At 32.7% G+C, this 21,192-nt stretch overlaps 1 protein-coding gene across 1 annotated transcript in view; it reads left to right on the plus strand.

The window, feature by feature from the left end:
* Window positions 1-3,674: 3,674 nt before the first annotated feature.
* MS3_00009838 (uncharacterized protein) overlaps window positions 3,675-21,192 on the plus strand; it is a gene marked incomplete at its 5' end in the record, with an annotated part of 114,979 nt that continues 97,461 nt past the window's right edge. The window contains 11 exons of the mRNA XM_012945396.2: window positions 3,675-3,714; window positions 3,752-3,993; window positions 7,023-7,136; window positions 8,864-8,965; window positions 10,692-10,902; window positions 13,510-13,877; window positions 15,634-15,867; window positions 17,963-18,035; window positions 18,083-18,156; window positions 18,196-18,336; window positions 20,677-20,917. Coding sequence (XP_012800850.2) covers window positions 3,675-3,714; window positions 3,752-3,993; window positions 7,023-7,136; window positions 8,864-8,965; window positions 10,692-10,902; window positions 13,510-13,877; window positions 15,634-15,867; window positions 17,963-18,035; window positions 18,083-18,156; window positions 18,196-18,336; window positions 20,677-20,917 — 1,840 coding nt within the window. The remainder of the gene's footprint in view (window positions 3,715-3,751; window positions 3,994-7,022; window positions 7,137-8,863; window positions 8,966-10,691; window positions 10,903-13,509; window positions 13,878-15,633; window positions 15,868-17,962; window positions 18,036-18,082; window positions 18,157-18,195; window positions 18,337-20,676; window positions 20,918-21,192) is intronic.

Consider the following 21,192-nt stretch of genomic DNA (forward strand, 5'->3'; position numbering starts at 1 on the left):
AATTTCTTAACTATTGTTTGAGGGACTGGCCTCCCCTCAACAATTTGGTCGTCTCTTGTTCTTAGTTTGTACCCGTTTATCTGCATTCCTTGGGTAATAATTACAGTCATGTTACACTAATTACACGATCCTGGATGACTTTCGATGACTCGGGTAGTCAGGTTGTTGTTATCCTTGCTGGAAACAGACCTAGCCTTGTTACTAGGTTTTCGAGGCGTTTTGATCAAACATACTTATACCATGCTTTGCACTCACCACACAGCATTCCATATCCCACTAGGTATCAGGGGATTGGGCATTGACAATTACCTTTCTTGCAATGTTCAGTCATCAATCAGAGATTTTAAAAAAACATGAAACGAAAACACCTGGAGACAAAACAGTGATAACCAGAAATATGTGATAAACCGTAAAACGTTAGATCCAAAAGTGCAAATAAATACACAAATACGGATGACAAAGCGCCCTCGAAAAACGGTATTCATGGGGTTACTTTAACTGAAATAAATTCATTTAAAGTGAAAACGGTAGTCTTGATGCATAATAAACGGCCGAAACAGTAGAAACAGTCAGACACCATCGCGCTTACACTGTGTATTCACTAACGAAGAATTCCTAGTCGACAACCTCTCAATCCTGGCTCCTCTGGGAAAGAGCGATCATACCGTCATAGCCTTCAGTTTTGTCATCAAAACTAAGCTAAGGTATCCCAACAATAATTTGCGTTGGAACTTTAAACGGCTGAATGTGCCAGTTCTACATGACTATCTACAACAGGTGGTTTGGGATGTTCACCCTCAACTCGATGTGGATGGTCATTGGGACTTCTTACTGCACACGCTCTTATGTGCTACAGACCATTCAGTTCCTCAAACGGTTCCCAAAAGCTGCAAGCCTCCTACAGTAATCAAGAACCGTACCCTTCGCCTGCTAAGCCACAAAAGGCACTGTCGGGCGGAATACAAACGAACTAATAACGATGGAGCGTATAGGCAATATAAACATATCAGGAACATATGCACGAAGGCTATAAGAGAAGACAGGCTTCAGTACCAAACAAAGCTTATGGACAAATTCGCCTCTAACCCTAGAAGTCTATTCCGTTATGCGGCCTCTCTTCGTCAAGCCAAAACAGGAGTTTCTCAACTGGTAGGTCTTAACGGCCCGACCAATAACGATGGCGACGCTGCTAACCTTCTGGCGGCACATTACTCTCAAACATTTCAACCGGCTGACATAAACTTTATTGACGACAGTTTCATCTGCAATTCCACAGGACTTTCTGAAGTGGACCTAAGCGCTGACTTGGTGTTCCGGAAATTGCAGCACATGAGACTAGACACTTCTCCTAGCCCGGATACGGTTCATCCTGCCATACTGAGGGAGGCAGCCTCAATCCTGGTAACGCCGCTTAGCGTGATGTTTTCTCACTCGCTAAGCCGAGGCAAATTACCGGAAAATTGGAAGTTGGCTCACATCACACCAATTTTCAAAGGTGGTCGACGCAATGAACCTTCAAGTTATCGGCCGGTGGCTCTTCTGTCATTACCTTCAAAACTCATGGAGTCCCTGATATGCGACGGTTTAAATGACTATCTACTGTCCTTAAATTTCTTCTCACCCCAACAGCATGGTTTCAGGAAGGGTTACTCTTGTATAACCAACCTGCTGACTGCGGTGGACAGATGGACAAGCATCCTCGATTGCAAGGGAAAGGTTGATGTCATTTACCTTGATTTCTCAAAAGCTTTTGATAAGGTTAACCACTTGTGTCTTATCAACAAGCTCAAACGACTAGGTATCAAACCACCCCTAATCGATTGGCTTACTTCATACATAAAAAATCGACACTTTAAGGTTAGGGTTAATTTCACTTTATCTCAGGCTACGGAATGTCCTAGTGGGGTCCCCTAGGGCTCAGTACTAGGGCCTCTTCTCTTCTTGATCTACATAAGTGATCTTCCTCAACAGGTAACGTCAGACTTGTTACTTTTTGCCGACGACGTGAAACTTTGGAGAGAGATACGCAACCAAGACGATAGACAGGCACTTCAGGAAGATCTGACTCGACTTCAAAGTTGGGCAGACGATAACGGACTTACCTTTAACACTTCAAAGTGTAAAGTAGTCCATCTGCGACATGTTGCAAACTACAGTTACAACTTAGGAAACTCCTCTCTAGTAGTATCCCAAGTCGAAAAAGATTTAGGAGTCCTGGTGCCCCATGATTTGAAGTCTTACGCCAACTGTGACAAAAATACCTTCCGAGCAAACCTTGCACTGGTAACGTTGAGGCGCATTTTTGGACAGTTTGACGGAAGAACTTTCCACACAATCTTCAATAGTTTCATCCGTCCCCATTTAGAGTACGGAAACATAGTACTCCCCCTCACTCCAAAAGGACAAGGTCACTTTGGAGCGTATCCAGCGGCGAGCCACGAAATCAGTTCGAGGACTCAAATCTAAGCCTTACGAAGAACGCCTCCGTTCACTAGACCTTTACCTATTAGAATATAGGCGTCTTAGAGGTGATTTATTAATGGCTTATAGTATTCTTAACACTTCTGGACATCCTCTTAAACACCTACTTAAGCTTAGTTCAAATAACAACCTAAGGGGTAGCACCCAGAAACTGGAAACACAACATAGCAAGACGGAATGTAGACATAATTTCTACTCCTTAAGAGTTGTCAAAAGCTGGAACTCGCTGCCAGCCGAGCTAGTCCAAGCGACTTCTCAGGAGTCCTTCAAGAGGCAACTTGACCTATTCTTAAGGACCAAGAACAGCATCACATTATGATTTACCAATCTCTTTTCCTCTTTTATTGTTAACATACCTAGGTTCCTGCCTGGAGGATTTGGTGATCCCCTGCTACTAGACACGGAAGCCTGTTAAGCGAAAGCTTCTTCTATTCCGTCCACAACCATTTGAATTAACTCTGTTATTTTTAGATAGTGCGTAAGTCACATACTTTACAGTATTAAATTTTCATTAGCAAGAACAGATTAAGATGTTGTTCCGTTTAATACACAACTTGTCTATTTTCATTAAGCTCCTAAACGCTTGGTTTTCTTCGTTTAGTGATACCATGAATCAACGATCATTATGACAACGTTTGACCGCTTTGTTTGTTACAGCAGTTACACGTTCTTAATTTTACTCATAACATGTTGGAAAGCAAGAAGCCAATAAATAAGGAGTACTTAGGCTTTTCCGATAAAGAAATGTATGTTGCAATAGGTTGGATGCATTATTTACAGCTACTGCTGTCTAAAAACTATTTATCAGTCTTTTAGCGCGGTTGAACTACGTAATTGGATACATGAAAGTTGTGCTTTTATCTTTAAATGCAGAGAGGTATAAAGAATATTATGTTTTAATAAGTCTACAAGATACATTTTTCGGATTTAGTGATTTTTCTGTGTCGCTTAAAAACGGTTACAAACGATTCATTCATAAATAACTCACTTCTTCCTGATGAAGCAAAAAGGCATTATCTGAGGGTATTCATAAAGGTATATTGCTCATTAAACCTGCTTCAATTTTTCAGAATATTGATCATGTAGTTCTATTGAGAACTCTGGAACATTTTCTATCAGAATACGGATTTGATGGGAAATTCGAGGGGTTTATTCTTTGTTTCTTCCGTAAGCAACGTGAGCTTCTTCTCAACATGTTCGACAGTTCAGTTGATTCTGATCTAATAACGATAGGTAGGTGGGTCCTCTTTCCTGATAATGTTTATTCTAGACTCAATAAACCTTTTGAAGTTATTTGACAACTTTGCACCAAACAGTCAATCTGATATCCTGTCCGCGCAGTTACTTTGGATGAATTTCTTTACATCGCGATGGTTGTCATACAATCCAATGCATCTGCTTGATCTAAAGTTTCGTATTTCCGTTACTGCTAGTAAAGTGCTTTACTATAATGGTTACAGTGATGCATCAGAAGTACGTTTCTCGGCATATATTTTAAATATATGTCACGTGGTAATTTTTGATTTATTCCGACTCTTATATATTCGTAACCAAACAGCAGAAGAATTTAATTTTGTCTTGAATAAATGCACATAATTCGTAACCAGATCTGATACGCTGAAGGTATCTAGCTATATGAGTTCGAAAATCCATCGCAGTTCAAAGTACTAATATTTGACGACTCTTTGTCATTGACTTTCTATGCAACGTTCCAGTGATTTGAAGTTAAATTCGTATTTACTGCTTCTTCTGAGGGCTTTAAAAGATGCTTTTCATTACGTTTCCCAGTCATTTTCCTTAACTAAATAACCAAAGATATTAGATAATTCTTTCATTCTCGACTTGTGATTTTTCTTGAGGGTTTGCTTGTTATCACTTATCATTTTATAGTTGTTTGTGATATTTTGAACAACGCAATTTTCATTGATAAAATAGAAAAAGTTTTAGTAGCACTTGAAGAAAGAACAAGCTAGTGGTAGTAAGTTACATTTGAATAGTACCCTAGTAGCCAAGCGTGGGAAGACCGGTAGTAGTTGTGAACTCATGGATTATTCACATTATCTGCAGGCTAGAAAAAAGTCAAAGGTTTTCGTCATTACAATAGTATGAACATTACCTCCAGCAACAAATAAAAAATTGTCTTTAAAAGCTTGGGGGCAGCTGTTCTGAATTGAGTTGGTCTGTATAGTATGGTTTGAATGATAAACCTTTTGGTTTGCAATACTTGAAAAAGCCTTACTACAATAATGTATGTTTGGAGCTGAGAGTTTTTCGTTGACAAGGTCTCAAGGGTAAATTACTTTATATTACTAAGGTTAATTTTCATAAGCTATAATACTGGTGTTTGAATTCACAATTAAATGTAATTTTTATTTTAAATACTATACATGACCTGTTTCACTGAGTAATTTGGTTCTGTAAGAAATCGTAATGATAACTAAAATATGTATAAGAAGTCATTATTATTACTGTTCAAGTGATTAACCAAATATATCTGTTATCTGTGTCCTAAAAATGAAACTTATTCGCTACATCGGAGACACTGCACAGTTGTTTTATTGTTCGTAAAATATATTGATTCGGTTGACATGATATGCTTGTTCATTCTTAGAGCACCTGTAAGAGGGCTAATCAATGATCATATATTCTAAACAACCAGACAAAACTTATTATGTGGCTTAAAAATGTGTCATTAAATTCTATTTAGATAAAACTATGCGATTATTGAGATAACAGAAAACTCTAGATTCGTGATACTTTAACTTAAGAATCCTAAGATGTTTTAAAGAAACAAAGTGTCTATACTAAATTGCCAAAGATTTTTTAAGTGCTTCAGATGCTAAGCATTTTCAGTGCTTGCAAACAGTCACAATGATATATTGAACTAGAACCTAAACATGACAAAGCTTTAGGCTTACTTTATGTGATTTTTATGAATAAATTAAATAAAAATGTTGTGTTCGATGTGATTATCAAGAAAAACAACTTAATGACTTGGGTAAAGGCAGGATGATTAGTTTTCACTGAAACAGCTACAGTTGTTCACTGTACTTTTCCCGTTATTTATCCACATACTCTTGAGCCAGACAAGGCTGTCTACTCTCTCCCTTCCTCTTTCTTCTGGTGGTCGACTGGATTATGAAGACCTCGACATCTGAGGGAAAACACGGAATACAACGGACAGCTCAGAATCAATTAGACGATTTGAACTTCGCAGATGACCTGGCCCTCCTATCGCATACACATGAACAAATGCAGATAAAGGCAGCCAGTGTAGCAGCAGTCTCTGCATCAGTAGGTCTCAACATACACAAGGGGAAAACAAAGGTCCTCAAATTCAAAGCGGAGAACAGCAGTCCAATCACTCTTGATGGTGAAACTGGAAGATGAAGAGTCCTTCACATACCTGGGAAGCATCATCGATGAAGAAGCAGGTTCGGATGCAGACGTAAAGGCGAGGATTGGCAAAGCAAGGGTCGCATTCCTACAATTGAAGAACATATGGAACTCAAAATAACTTTCAACCAATATCAAAGTGCGAATCTTCAATACAAACGTCAAGGCAGTTCTACTGTACGGAGCTGAAACTCGGAGAACTACAACAACCACAATCAAGAAAGTACAAGTATTTATAAATAGCTGTCTACGCAAGATACTCAACATCCATTGGCCGGATACCATCAGCAATAGCCTTCTTTGGGAGAGAACAAACCAACTTCCAGCTCAAGAAGAAATTAGGAAAAGACGATGGAAATGGATGGGACATACATTACACAAATCACTAAACTGCATCACAAGGCAAGCCCTAACTTGGAATCCTGAAGGGAAACGGGAAAGAGGAAGGCCTAAGAACACATTACGTCGGGAAAGAGAAGCAGATATGAAAAGGATGGATAGGAACTGGGAGGAGCTGGAAAGGATTGCCCAGGACAGGGTTGGACGGAGAGTGCTGGTGAGCGGCCTATGCTCCTTCACGAGGAGTAACAGGCGTAAGTAAGTCTTGAGCCAGAAAGTCGAATTCTGTACCACACGTTATTACTAAAAATAAATGGTAAAGACTCAGAACGATTGCACATACAAGTTACTTTGAATTAAGTTAGCAAAGTGCACTGAATTTGCAAAATCAGTGAAAATGACATAGGTATTTAGACAGTTTGAACAGAAAGGAAAATCAAGTTTTCGACTTATTTAAGTCGTACGCAAACAACTAAGCGTTCAAGGAGATTTAAAATATGGAAAATGCAAAGGGGTTTTTAAAACCTCCACATATATTATTGATGTATTAAGTATGTGGTCTTATCTTTAGATAAACAGAGATTTCAAAAATAAACCAGGTTGGAGCACCCACAGATACTTTTTCAGAAAATTAAAAGAAAAACAAAATAAGTGAGTGAGCGAACTATATAAATACTAACATCTCATTTCTGGAAAGTAGCATGTTTACTGAAGTTATTTTTATTCTCTCTATATACGCATTTCAAAATATCCAGACGGTTATAAGCAAATGATAATCACATTGATCTTTGTTTTCGATCGAATAGGCTCTGGCAAGAAAATCGTTGGTTGATTTTGCTGAGATGCATCAACTACGGGACCGTGCGAAAAGTTTGATGTCGACCACCTCCAGTAATTTATTTCACGTGGTTGCTATCGAAGTATGTAAAAACATAAATTACCGTTAACCTTTTTCCACCCTCATTACTGCTACCGAATATGCTAAGAATTTTGCATAAAGAGGAATGATATCAAAACATTTCATTTCTTTAAACACCTAGTACAATTTTTGTCATTCAGTCGGTATCATTGAATAGATGGTATTCACTCTGTGAAATTTTTCACCAAAGCTGTTACACCAATCTTTTAAAATATTTTCGAAAATACAAGATAATCTATGAATTATGGAGTTTTAGGTATGATAAAAACACCTTATTTAGTTCGAAAGTTTGAAAAGTTTAAAACTACGGCTAATTTATTTTGAGTTTACTACTCTGTCAGAAAACTGACCTTAAAAGCAGTTCAATATCTACACAGAATTAATTGCACACATTCCTACTCATAAACAAACTATCAGTTTGTATATGAACAATGCGATTGTGTCAAAATACTTCGTTTACACGGTCACGATTTTTACTCAGATGAAATGTGTATTTTTTTGAAAATATTAGTTTCCTCTTCTGACCTGAAGTAAAAAACACCTTAGTTTCACTTAGTCTGATGATATTGATCAAACAACCTGTTAGTCAACAATTCGATGACTAATGCTACCAAATGAAACCACGAAAATCCTGGAAGAATGTTCTATCTTTGAGATCCCTAGACATGTTAGTTTTGACAGGAGTTTTGTTTAAAAGTAGCCATCGTGTTATGAGCTATTGAAACCATCCTGAAAACATACATGGAATGTATTCTGACTGGTTTGTAAACACAGTAGAATTTAATTTCTTCCAATGCTATGTTTAAACTAATACATTTTGCAACTTCGGGAGCTAAATTTATTGTGAAGATATAATTATGGAGATATCACAAACTTTTTAGGCTCTGGTATTCATGACAGTTTTCTGGTTTTACTAGAGCTTCAAGATATTAGTGTGGCAGAATCTAGTTATTTTAATATTTATGTTTATAAAATAGGAACAGCCAGTTTGCTTGAGTGCTGATAGTGCATACAATTGATGTGAAAACAGTTTGTTATTCAAATATATTAGCAGATAGGCAAGTTTATGGAATTTTCTAAGTAAAAGAAATCAGCTGTAGATTAGTTACTGAAATTTTATTCGAACCAATAAATTTAGTGATAGTTCGGCTTGAATTCATCATAATTATGACTGACTGAATTCAATACAGCTGAAAAATTATTTCATGAGCATAAACCGTGATTAGCTATTATAAAGATAGAATGAATATGAACGTGAGAAATTATTTATCATGATTTTGATGGAGTAATTTAAAAGAGTTAATAGTGAGTTGTGAATCTTTAAACGCTGGATAATTAAATATTAAGAAAGATGAATAAAGAATAAAATAACAAAATGTGTTATCTGTATAAAGCCGTTTTTATTGACACTTCAAGTATTTGTAAACGTCATACTATTTTACTGAAATGAAATGAAGCAATTTAACCTTGCAGTATCCATTTAGTTTAAACCGACTGATTTATTCGATCGTATAATAACCCAGCTTACAGTGTGCATTGTATTAAATAATTAACTAATAAGTGAACTCCGATAATAATAATGATAATAAACCATTTTATGATAAATTTTACAATTCAGCAAATGCTTTGTACAACATTATGTTTTATGATATTTATTTCATCATAATCCTTATCTTATTTAAAACACGTTCAAAAAAGTGATAACATTTTATGAATTTGTAAATACAGCTTTCTTCCATGGTGTTTAAACGATCTGTCTTTGAATCACGTAAACGTCCACAAGGTTATCTCCGACCAAAAGTCAGAGTTGAATTCGCTACACTATTACAGGTAGGTTAGTTTCAAAGTAATTATTTAAATATAGGAACTATTCGTAACTTTTTCGTGAGCTATACAGAATGAGCTTTTTGTGTAATTCAATCTTTGATTCTTTCATAGTTTTTTTGAAACACATGGTGAATAAGTAAAATGCTAAATGGTTGGAATGATAAACTTCTAATTATAAGAAAAAAAAATACTTAGGTCAATACAATGAAAATAATAGTGATTGTCATCCTTTTTTAATTATAACGGGGTAAAATAACTTATACACGTCAAAAGAAATTTTTTGGTGAAAAATTTTCATTTTTTAACTGGAACTGTGATGTTAAGAAGGCAGTTTTACTTTTATTAAAAGTGATATTCCACTGTTTACTTACAAAAAGGTGTTGCAACAACCGGTTTTTTCCAATGAACTAAGGTCAGATAGATTGATAGAAACAATTCAAGATAAGGCGCTATTGGTTCTAACTATGCATATTTATGGAAACTCATTTTTATTGTTAACCGATAAAAATGAAACGCTCAAGGTGTTTTGTTTATCACGATAAAGCGTAATTCTCATTCTTCTTGTATATGTTTGTACATTTCAGAATCATCTTATGAATAAACAGCATATGTACATGTCATTTTGTAAATTCAATAACAGTGACTTGCAAACACCAAGTTTCTCAGGAATAAGATGCGTATCTGTAAAATTGTAGCAGGTCTGCTTTTCAGTTTTGTATAATTATGAAGTATTTAGCGTTTACGAGCATTGATTTCGTTCAGTTAGTGAATGATTGCTGCACATAAGCGTGAGATTTTCACCACGAATTTCAATTCAAGTTTTCACTCCTACTTTATTTACTTGTTTCACTCGTGAAGTTGGGATGCGCTGTTGTGTCATGTTTATAGAAGACATATGCAGAAATCCCAATTGAACGGAAAACTGCTCGAAAATATTGGATATTTCACTTTTATGGAATACGAAAAGAAATATAGTTATTCTCACATGGTTATCACTGTGAATATGAATTCACTACAACTATATTTAGTTTTCTAAATAGATACTAATTAACAATGTTTTAGGTGGTGCAACTCACTGATCGAAATTGAATACTCTACGTTGATTGACACTAGTTTATTTGTAAAGGGTAGTGCTACTATCTAGCAGCATAGATCAAAGAGATTAGAAAGCAGTTTGAAGCTTTAATACATCTCCAAATCCTAATCTTTCCGATTGCTCCTTATACCACTATGGGATTTGAATAGACAATTGTATCTCTGTGCTAATGTGGTTTGACAACTTGAACTAATGTATATGGATTAGAAGTTCTACATTGTTGCTGACTGACTGACTTAAAGTTCGATTAGATTAACTGTTATCGCGCAGCTTTTTGACAGTTAATGAATTATATCTAAATTATATTTTTAACGAATAAGTGCCTAATTTCTGTGTTGTTTTTCAATTTTTTTATTTGACTAATTTAGTTCGTATTTTTTAGTTGCAACTATTTCTACTGATGTAATTAGGAAGATATTCCTAACTTAAGTGAATTATCCAAAACATTTTAAGTTGATGGATTATAATTCCTATATATTGTAACCGTGGCCTGGTTTCTTAATAGCTCGAATTTATTTATCACTGTCAAAATGTCTTGATTTCTTAAAGTGTTCCACAATAATATATCTACAAATCATTTTGTTTGACCGTTATTCATTAAATGTATTTAAAATATTTTCATATTGTGTACAGCATTCATGGCCTCGAACAATTACTGAACGTTATCTAAATCAATTAATTCCAAATTCATCTGCTCAAATATTAGCTATTTTAGAAGCATTAAGCTTAAAGCCTGGAGAAAGAAGAAGTTTAATCACACCAAAACCAACAGTAGATTCATCTGATTGGGAAATGTCTGACGTTTATACTGAACTTTTTATTGCGTCAATGGAGTTAATTTATCGTAAGTAAGAATTTAACTATGTAATTTACTCCACAAAACATTGTGAATTTTAAATAATAATCATAATAATTAATAATTAAGATCAGGTTATTTTTTAAGCAACCTTAAAGATAGAAAACATACACAAAAACCAATATATATGCAATTTTTAGCATTGGAAAGTTAGTTCTCCTCATGTTTTCATGTAAATATACTACTTTTTGAATACTTATTTACCCTTTTCCCCGTATTTCGGATCATTATTTGTTACACACAAATTGTAAACAAATTGATTTTGTAGTTCTCCACTCTTAGATAAACTACTGATATTTTGCCGTCATCAATTAGTTATGCTTGTATGCTTGTCATAAAAAATTATCCAAAAGTTATCTGCAAACAGTGATTTAAAAAGTAAACATTGTACGCAAGTAAGTAAGTAAGTAAAGTAAACGCCATCAGTCAATGATAATTGGCGTACAATCTGATATAAGTGTTTATCGAGTAAAGTTATGACACCGTATCAGTGTAGTAAGTTGAGATTAGTAAGATGAATATCTGAGAAGTCGGAATAAATGATGAATTTTGAAAAGGCGAACAAAATAAAGTCATACATAGTGTAAGAAAAAATAAGAACTGAAAATCCTGAGCAAAATAAAAACTGAATATATCTGTGCTACTTTGGTGGATCGTGAGCATTGATACCTAAGGTCTCCAAATTAACCAAAACATTATTTTTAATTTGCTAACAAATATGAGCTTATTCATTGATAAAAATTGGCTTGGAAACTTCATAACTAAGTTCAAAGATATTCCAGTTTTCTAAACATGATAAAAGTTGCTGACCAGCCGGAAATATTGGTTTTTAGGGTAATACACAACATTTTCTGAAAATATCACCATGATATTATCCAGGGGATAGTGTGAATGTATAATACTGAATATTGCATATGAAATATTGAACTATTTTCTTTCATAAATACTTTTGATAAACTACAATTAATTTTCGATTTTTAGTCTTCATTTATAACGAATTGCAAAGTAGTTTGGTAAGATAAACGAAACCATTTGTTTATAAATAAAATTCGAAATGAATGTTTGTTCTAATCTCATTGGCTACATTGGTCGGAAAAATTAAGCTTTTTCACTGATATAATGCCTATTTAATCTTTAAAGCTGTTAATAACAATGACAAGCTATTTGGTATCAATTCTAATACTGACATAAAAAATGATTTCCATTTACAACGAGTTGAAATGTCGACATGAAAGTGAGCTACAATCGGTAACACCATTTTATATTCATGATCATGTCAGGGTAAATTTTTTTGTCAGATTAGTTGTAGTTTTTCATAATCTAGTTCTAAAGAGCAAGAACCGAATAAGATAAATATAGCAAATACCGTTCATATAAGTGATAGTAGTCATGAAACTGAATACTTTACATTGTTCAGTAACAACTGATTGAGCTAAAAATTAAACTAAACGTAAAAATTAAGCAGGTGATGTGAAAAAGATGCATAGAAGAACTTTTTTAAACACTGTAACTATTCAAATAGTTTTAATTAATTGGTCATCTTGAATATTCAAATATCCGAATAATGGTCCAAATATTTAGTCAATTCATGTTATTTTCTAAAAAATTAATGTGTTAGTTGTCATAAAATCTCAAATATTTATGAACGTATTTATTTCAGTATTTTTGTCTTGTGTTATTTATGATAGTTCCACAACTACGTTGTATAATATTAATTACAAAGGTAAAGATAAGTGAGATCTGGTAATCAAAGCATATATAAAAACCTAACACTATTTACAGTTTCATCGTAACAAGGTACTTCGGAGTGTAAATCACAACTATGCGCCTAAACTGAGATGTTTATTTGACATATAATGAGATTCATATTCATTCGGGGTTTTGTACTGAACAGAATTACAAAGAAAGCCTAACAAGAGTTAACGTTAAATCTAGCAAAATTGGAAAAATAACATCTGCAATCTGATTCATTGAGTAAGTGTTTAAAAAGAAATGTGTAAAAGTAACCAAAACATGTAGGCGAATCAATAAAACCAAGGGGTACCCTATAACAATACTGGAACCGCCTTACACTGTACTGTTAATTCCAATACGCGTTGTCTCAATCCCCTCCCCTAAGGAAAGGCTGTTTGCTAACTACTGCATCTTTTATGAAATCTATTATTCCAAAGGCTTGTAACGTTGTGACCATGCCAGTTTATCAATGTACATGTATTGTTCTTGTAATTATATTCTTCTTACTAAAGTAATCTATATCCTTACAAGAATGATGACTATGTGTATACATCGATAACAAAACTATATTACAAAATACTGTCAGTTGTAACTACATTTCACAGGCATTATATCTTCTGCACCATTAAAATTTTTGTAGAAAATGTCCAGTGGAAACAACTTTTGTACGTTTTTTAAAATAAAGTACCTTTCATGATATATAGCATTACTGTAAATTGGTGCATTATGTAATTAAGTCTCCTTCAATGAGAACGTGAATTACTTTCGTTATTTAAATTAATTTACTTTAAAACAATAATTGGTTCAAACAGAAAGAAAGTGTTAAATCATTTTCATTTATTTAATTTTTTCTTAACTCAGCAAATTCTTCTAAAAAATTGATTCCTAATTTTCTATCTGGAATACACGTCATTCGTAAAATACCAGTAGATAAAGAGAAAACTTCTACAGGTTTAATAAATCATACAATAGCATTGAATGAAACAAAATTTTTGAAATGGACACAACTAGATTTAATTCATTATCAGTACAATTACCATGATTCCGCCGAAGAATATGATGAAAACGGAGAATTGTCATCAGAATCAAAAGCAATACCTTCATCAACTATAAATACAAACGTTAGTTGTACAATAGATAGTTTGATGAAATTAATACAAATCTATTTTGCATGTGCTCAGTACGATATTTTCGATTTGGTATCACGAGATACTTTGCATGTTTTCGAAGTAAGTAAAATATTTTAGTTACCTTCAATTAAAGTATAGAAAGCCAGTAATTTTACTTTATTGAACTGCAAAAATATTGTTCATTCAGATACTGATTCGTATATTACCTTTAAGAGGTAAAGAATTGTCATTAAAAATGTAAAACTCCTGATTACAACACTGAGTGATGTAGGTTAGAATCCTATAGGGATCATCAATATTTTATAGATTACGGATGCGTCAAGCTTTTGTGAACCAATTAGGATGAAGCATAGGTCTCCTTCATGGCTAAAAGTACAGTAAAAGTGTATTCTAAATACCATATTGATTTTCTATACTTAAGATTAATGTTACGTTGTAAAACTTTTCGAATATAGAATTTCATAGCAATAATCACTAAATAGAAGTGAAACCAAACTTAAAGTATTCATTATATTTAAAGCTTATTTCATGAAAAGCAGATGGACAGAATTCCGTTCGTTTTTGTTTTATAAGTCAAATTAATTGTCATCCATGTGATGTACAGTTATGTGGCAAGAAACTCATACTCATACTCTTTACATTATACGGGATATAGTAGGAAAGTTAAAATATTATATCGTTTAGAATATAACTAAAAAAGTATTCATAGTTTCTTAATTAGGAATACTGGACCTAGTTTTCTTAAAAGACAGTTGTAAGAACAAAGAAAAATGGGATGAATGGTATCAATCTATTCAACAAACAGTCTTTTAATGTATTTGTTTCAGTAATGAGTAGGGAAATATTGTTCATGCAACCAAAACAAGTTGATGATTTAAATCATTGTCTTACATTTAAGCTTTTCTAAACGATTAACCATATGTTTTTTATTCTGCTGGATGCCGAATTGGTGCTATTCTAAACTACTTTTCGTTGTCTACCTGAAACGTGATGTCTATAATCCATTAAACATCACTTTTATTTAATGATTGCCCAGATATTTAGACAAAGGTAGTAAGGAAGGTAATTTGAACTACCATGATTACTTTCAAAATGATTTATTCATCTAATTATTTAACTTAAACGCCATTGAAACAAGAAGAACTGGTAGTACAATGGAAAAGTAATCACATGAACAATTAACATATCTGATATAATTTACTGATTTTTACACATGTATCATACATTTGCAAATATAAGTAAATGAATGATTAACACTCAAAGTATAAAGTTCTCCAACTATGCTTTCCACACATATTATTTAGTTTTATCTAATACAAAGGTTGATGTTGATTTCTCTGTCACCTTTTTATTGAGATAGTTCACGTAGATCTTTTAACTCTAAATGAATTCATAAAAGTCATAACAATGTAATGAACGAGAAGACAAGCGGTGAAAACTAAATGTATGTGAACACAAAATTACAGGACCTTTTAGTAAAATCTGAGAACCATACAGAAAATACTTCATTTGCAAAATGCTTATTAATTGTCTCAGGCTTCATTGTTCTTCCATTTCCATATCAATTGCTTTCTGTTCCCGTTCTTTTCTTTTCGATCTTCTCAACCTTCTGTGTGTAAGACTAGCGTTATATACTACTTATATCAACATAACTGACACACACCATAGCAGTAATTTTTTTGTAATTCTGATGTTAAATAAATCTCTTTAATCAATTATATATGAAGTTGCTTTCTTTCTTAATTCTAATTGATATTCTAAATAAGATTTGTGCTATTCATTGACATTAATAAAGCAGCAATACAAACCCAATGATTTAACCGATTTAAATCGCTAAATTATTTTTTACCAACAGGAAAAACTATTAGATCTAATTAAAGAACAAGCACCTAAAGAATTTATACAGTATATTCAAGCACAAATTGATACATTGGAATTACTTCGTGTGTTACACTCTGCACAATTGTCAATAAAAGTATTGAATAAAAACGAGATAATAGAGGATGTATTACAACAACCTATTGTACAAGAAACTCCAGCGGCTAATGTAAGTAAAAGTTCTATGAAACAACAGGATACATCAAATTCGGTAAGTTCATAGGAAGGTGTAATCTTGTTGTAACTTAAGTAATATACAGTCCAGTTAATTAAGGCAGAACTCAAACACTTGCTAGAGATGAATAGAATTTAGTTCGTTATCAATGATGTATTACAAATAAATAGATTTTAAGAATATCACAGTCAAAATATGGTCAATTGAATTTATTAAAGTAAGAAATTTAAAAGGATGCACTGAACATATGGTGTTGTAGGTGAATCTTATTATCAGAATTCGGCTATGAAAAAGGAATGAATAGTTTAACAATATTCACTGGTCAATAGAAAGGTGATGTACATAAGTAGATTTTGTAAATAGCTGATGTTTATCAGTAATGAATAACTGTAGCATTTTCAACTAACATGGTAACTTGAGAATTTAAATCTTTCAGTAAAATTGAGTTCTATGGAAGGTATTCATAGAAGTGAACGAAAGTTAAAACTAAACTTACAATTTCATGCTTATTAATACAGTGATCTTGGACTTAGTGTAACTTTGTCAACAGGCACATCTATAATGGTTCGTGTGTAAATAGTCAAACAAAGTAGGTATATGTTATGCAGTTGAGTTTCATGGATTTTAATGTAACAAATCACATGGCGAAATGAACCAAGTCAGATTAATAATCTATTATCTTATTTTTGCTAGATTTTCAAAAATGTGAAGCTGTTTACTGTTCTGTGATCATTCATAAATGTTAATAGCCACAATTAATGAAGTGAATTCACCTAGTTGTCTGTTTAGTAAAACCAAACACAAGCTACCTGTCAGACTGATAGGTATCTAAATTTCACAAATTTAATACTAGTGAAATGAAATAGGGTGAACGAAGTTAAATGAAACTTTGAATATATTACGATCCACTTCTCCTCTAGATGATGATTGAATGACACTCATTGAGTAATGTGGTATGTCGGAGACTGGAATTGATAAAGTCTTACAGACTATCTATATTAGAACGTTAAGAGTATGTTGATGAAAAGAGGATTCAACCAGTATTTTGATCGTTTAATAAGTTGTCTTGTACTTAACTACGTTGTTGGAAAGAGATCTATCATTTCAAGTATATATTATGTGATCTATTTATATACCTTTTGAAGTACAACTGGTACAAACTAGGGAGAGCAAAGCCAAGAATAGAAATCAGTCATCAATTTTCAAACTGAGCAGTGTAGGTAGGTGTAGACTACTTGGTTTGAGTGCTTTTGGTTATCATAACTAATAGTTAGAGACTTCTGATGATATGGCTGGGGTCGTCCCCGATGGCTTGAACCTATTCACAGTTTATCTTTGCTTAGATCTTGAGCTCTAAGATATTTTTTATACTTTTTATTCATTGAATACGTTCTTTCTACTTAAATGATATCTTCTTTATGTTACCATCGATACTGTTACTAGATCTACTAGTCTGGGATTTGTCTTAATACTTTCGTGCTGATATATTATAGGTTCACTCTTATTTATAAGTGAGTAACTTTTATTTCGTCGGAATATAATGATTATAGTCCTATTTAGTGAGTATAATAATATTTTATACATATCACTGGATAATTCATAAGTAATTAGTTAATCGAATAATAAATTTATGGAATTAACGCGTGTGGTAGTAAGTCATTTAAATTAAGCCTGATAAGTATTTAGAAAAATCTACGCTTTGTATGTGAGATTAAAATAGTGAATGCCTAAGGGGTAGTTTGTCAAGAATGAAAAATACTGTATCTTACAAATCTTATTTCATCTTGTTATAGTTAGGAAGTAGATGTTTTTCGAATTTGTGTCAACAATTGGTAATATTAAGAATACTTTGGGATCTAGCTGTTAGATCTCAAAGCAAAACATGAATACCCAAGAACAAAACACATCAAAGAAAGAATTACAAACGTTTGAAAGTTTAGCATCAACTAACACACAAATAAAAGGAAACCAGTTACTTTATTCTAGTTTGATATCAAGATTGGAGTGTAGATGTATCAAACTGATTAGTCTTAAATGGAATGAAACGCTCATTCTGGTTTCTTCTACTAGTCACTATTAAACTTTGTTTAAAATGCTTACCATCATTTTATTGTTTACTTAATTGGTATAGGCAATCGATTTCTTGGATAGTGATAAAGAAGTAAATTCAACTAGATTATTACATAATCAAACATTAATTTTAAGTAAGTTACATAAATATATAGTATCCTATATATGTTTTAATAATCAGACTTTCTACCAAAAGGTATATTAAAATTAATACAAAAATTAGATAATATCGTTAAGAAAATAGATGAACTTCAGGTAAATGTGAATATGATTTTATATTAAATATTACAATAGATCTCTATGTATGATAATGCAATTTTGATAGATATTATTATAGTATTGTGGGATTATTGTCATATATTATGTCATAAATGGTTCATTCAGAATAAATTGAAAATAGAATATTTCAACACAATTCAAATGAAACTAATTGGAGTAAGTAAACATTAAAATTTGTTATTTAACTATTCATCAATATAGAAAACAAAGAAAACTGATTATTTTAATCTTTAGTTTTTCTTGATATTTATAAATGACCAGGTAAAAACAGATTCTTTTATTGAAACAGAATCATTTGAAGAAAAATAAAACGACCTTCACTAAGATCTTTTAAATTAATGATGTAAAAAGGTTATCAGGAATTCAATCAATTTATTACCGTGGAAGGTGATATATTTTATTAGTAATAGAGTCTTTTATAATACTTCAATATTTGGGATAAAATGATTAATATCATAGGATGTTCATTATTACGAATTTAAACCAATCGGTTCATGATCTCAATCAAAACTTAATAATCTTTACAACTCCTATACTGGTGATTACCATTTGCTCACTAGTGACTAGCTTCGTGAGAAAATTCTTGGAGTTCTGGTGAGAAGCCGTGACCAGTGGAGCTTATCCGTGTCGGGTAGAAACAGGTGTCTACCTCAGTACAATGGGAGATGGTTGCGCAACTTCGTAGATTGGCTGAGGTTAGACATTAACACCGTTAGATGTCGGCTCAGTGGTCCAGTAGGTTAAGCGTTCGCGCGTGAGACTGAAGGCCCTGGGTTCGAATCCCGCGAGGGGGATCGTGGATGCACACTGCTGAGGAGTCCCACAATAGAACGAAACGTCCGTCCAGTGCTTCCAGGTTTTCAATGGTGCTCTAACATCAATTGGCTCATAGTCTCAATCAAAAATTAACAATCTCCACAACCCCTATACTGTTAGGCTGTTTTATCTGATTAAATGAACTTTCAAATGGGCTTATGAAAAATAGACATGTTATGTAATTTTCAAAAAAGAGATCTAATAGAACAATTTATACAAAGGTAATAAATCAAGTAATCTATATCTCGTATCATGGGGGTTTATTTTTTGATTTTAATGAAAATATTGGTTATTTAAGTTGGCTACCAGATCATAGACAAATATTTTACGTCACTTTAGAGTGTAGAAAGTCAATTGACATTCAATCTGACATCTTATTTTGAAATTCTGCTTTTGTTATGAACGCAATGTGATAATTGTGAAAAACCCATATATTTATTTGAAAACATAAATATTGGTACAAATGGGCACCAAATACATATGTGCCACACAATAACAATGAAAGTGTGAAGGGATAGAGAATGTAAAGTGCGTATAAGAAAAAGGGAAACAATAACGAATAGAAATTAGTGTATGATAGTGAAATAATAATAATGGGAGGAGCAGTTCAGTTAGCAAAGATACAACCAGAAAGAATTCTTTCAGTTAAAAAGTTACGTCTTTTTTTATGAAGAAAGTAAAATAAAGTTACAGCAGGATTGCCGATGGCTTCTAATCTGAGCCATATTTGATAACTTCTATAGCCACTGTGTTGTACCATCTCTAAGGCCCCAATCAGGGAGTTGTGAATGAACAACTGAAGCCGGTCCTGTACAGCTTTCTTTCATACCATGACACCATGTCACACACTGACAACCTCTACGCTTAATTATTGAAATGACAATCATTACTGCGAAAACCTAGTAAGATTTGATTAAAGATCTCTGTAATAACTATCCTCATGTTTGCAACATTTAATTTTATACAATACTGCACATTAGTTCCATAATATTTATAGAGCTTCATATAGAAACTTCACCATATTATAAATGATTTATAGGAGATCCTTTAGACAAAACTTGTATGCAAGGAGAACATATTCAAATTTGATTCAGACCGTAAATGAACACTATGAATTAAGATCAAAAGAGTAAATGAAATTACTTCCATTAGAATTTACTTATGCTATTGTTGCGAGTTAAAGTTGTCGAATATAACTTTTTTTTCAAGTTCTTATCATCAGCTGTGTTCATTGAAGAAATTTGCATTATGTTGCCTAAATTTAGGGCATATTGAATCAAGTAGTAACACATTTCTATGAATGAAGCCTATACTAGTCTAAGACATTCAAAAAAGAACTGTAAACCGTATGAATTCTTCAAGATAGCATGAATGAAAAACTGCTAAATCTGATCAAAACAACTTAAAAAATTATCTGTTTATGAGTTAGATATAAACAATCTGAATATTCAATTGATTGCTTCTCATAAATTAGTTACTAATTAATTTAATTCTCCATATTCTTATTAATTCATGATCTTGAAGTAGCTAAGTTTTTAATAATTATCCAAAATAGACATGAAAAGTAGAATTAGTTTGTATAGGCATAAATGTATCTATTTCACGTTCAATTCAATTACATATTTGTAATATAAACATATAAAATACATCACTTATTATTTTAATTTTCATTTTATTTAGATTCTTTACTTATTTAGTCTTATGAAGACCTTACTTGAATCGTTAAACATTGATGTAGCAGATGGTTTAATGTCATGTAATCTCATATTTTATGTTATATGGATTACGGAAATGTTTGAGCAAAAATTATTTCATCATAATTCAAGGAAAGAATCAAGTCAAAATTTTCCATTAGATTCAATGAATATTAAATTATTATTAAAAGCATTAACGTTACAAATGAAACCAGATGATGTTTGTGGTAGGTTCAGAGTCCAATAACTTTCATTTACTTGCTACTAATTTTGATATCAATTTCATTTTTTATTGTTTGTTTGTATCTTTTCACTGATGTTTAGGACTGCAATTGATCAGTCTGTAATTGACATATGCGCATCCTGTGCGGATAGCCTCTATACTGTTTCGTTCTATTTGATCCTCGTTAGCTGGCTGTACCTGAAAGTCAGAGTGGATGTTCACTTTGAGAATCGAACCCAGCACTGTTCAGGTACATCCAGTTGATAAGTCCCAAATAGA

Source organism: Schistosoma haematobium, chromosome 1 (assembly GCF_000699445.3).
Source record: "Schistosoma haematobium chromosome 1, whole genome shotgun sequence".
Taxonomy (NCBI): domain Eukaryota; kingdom Metazoa; phylum Platyhelminthes; class Trematoda; order Strigeidida; family Schistosomatidae; genus Schistosoma; species Schistosoma haematobium.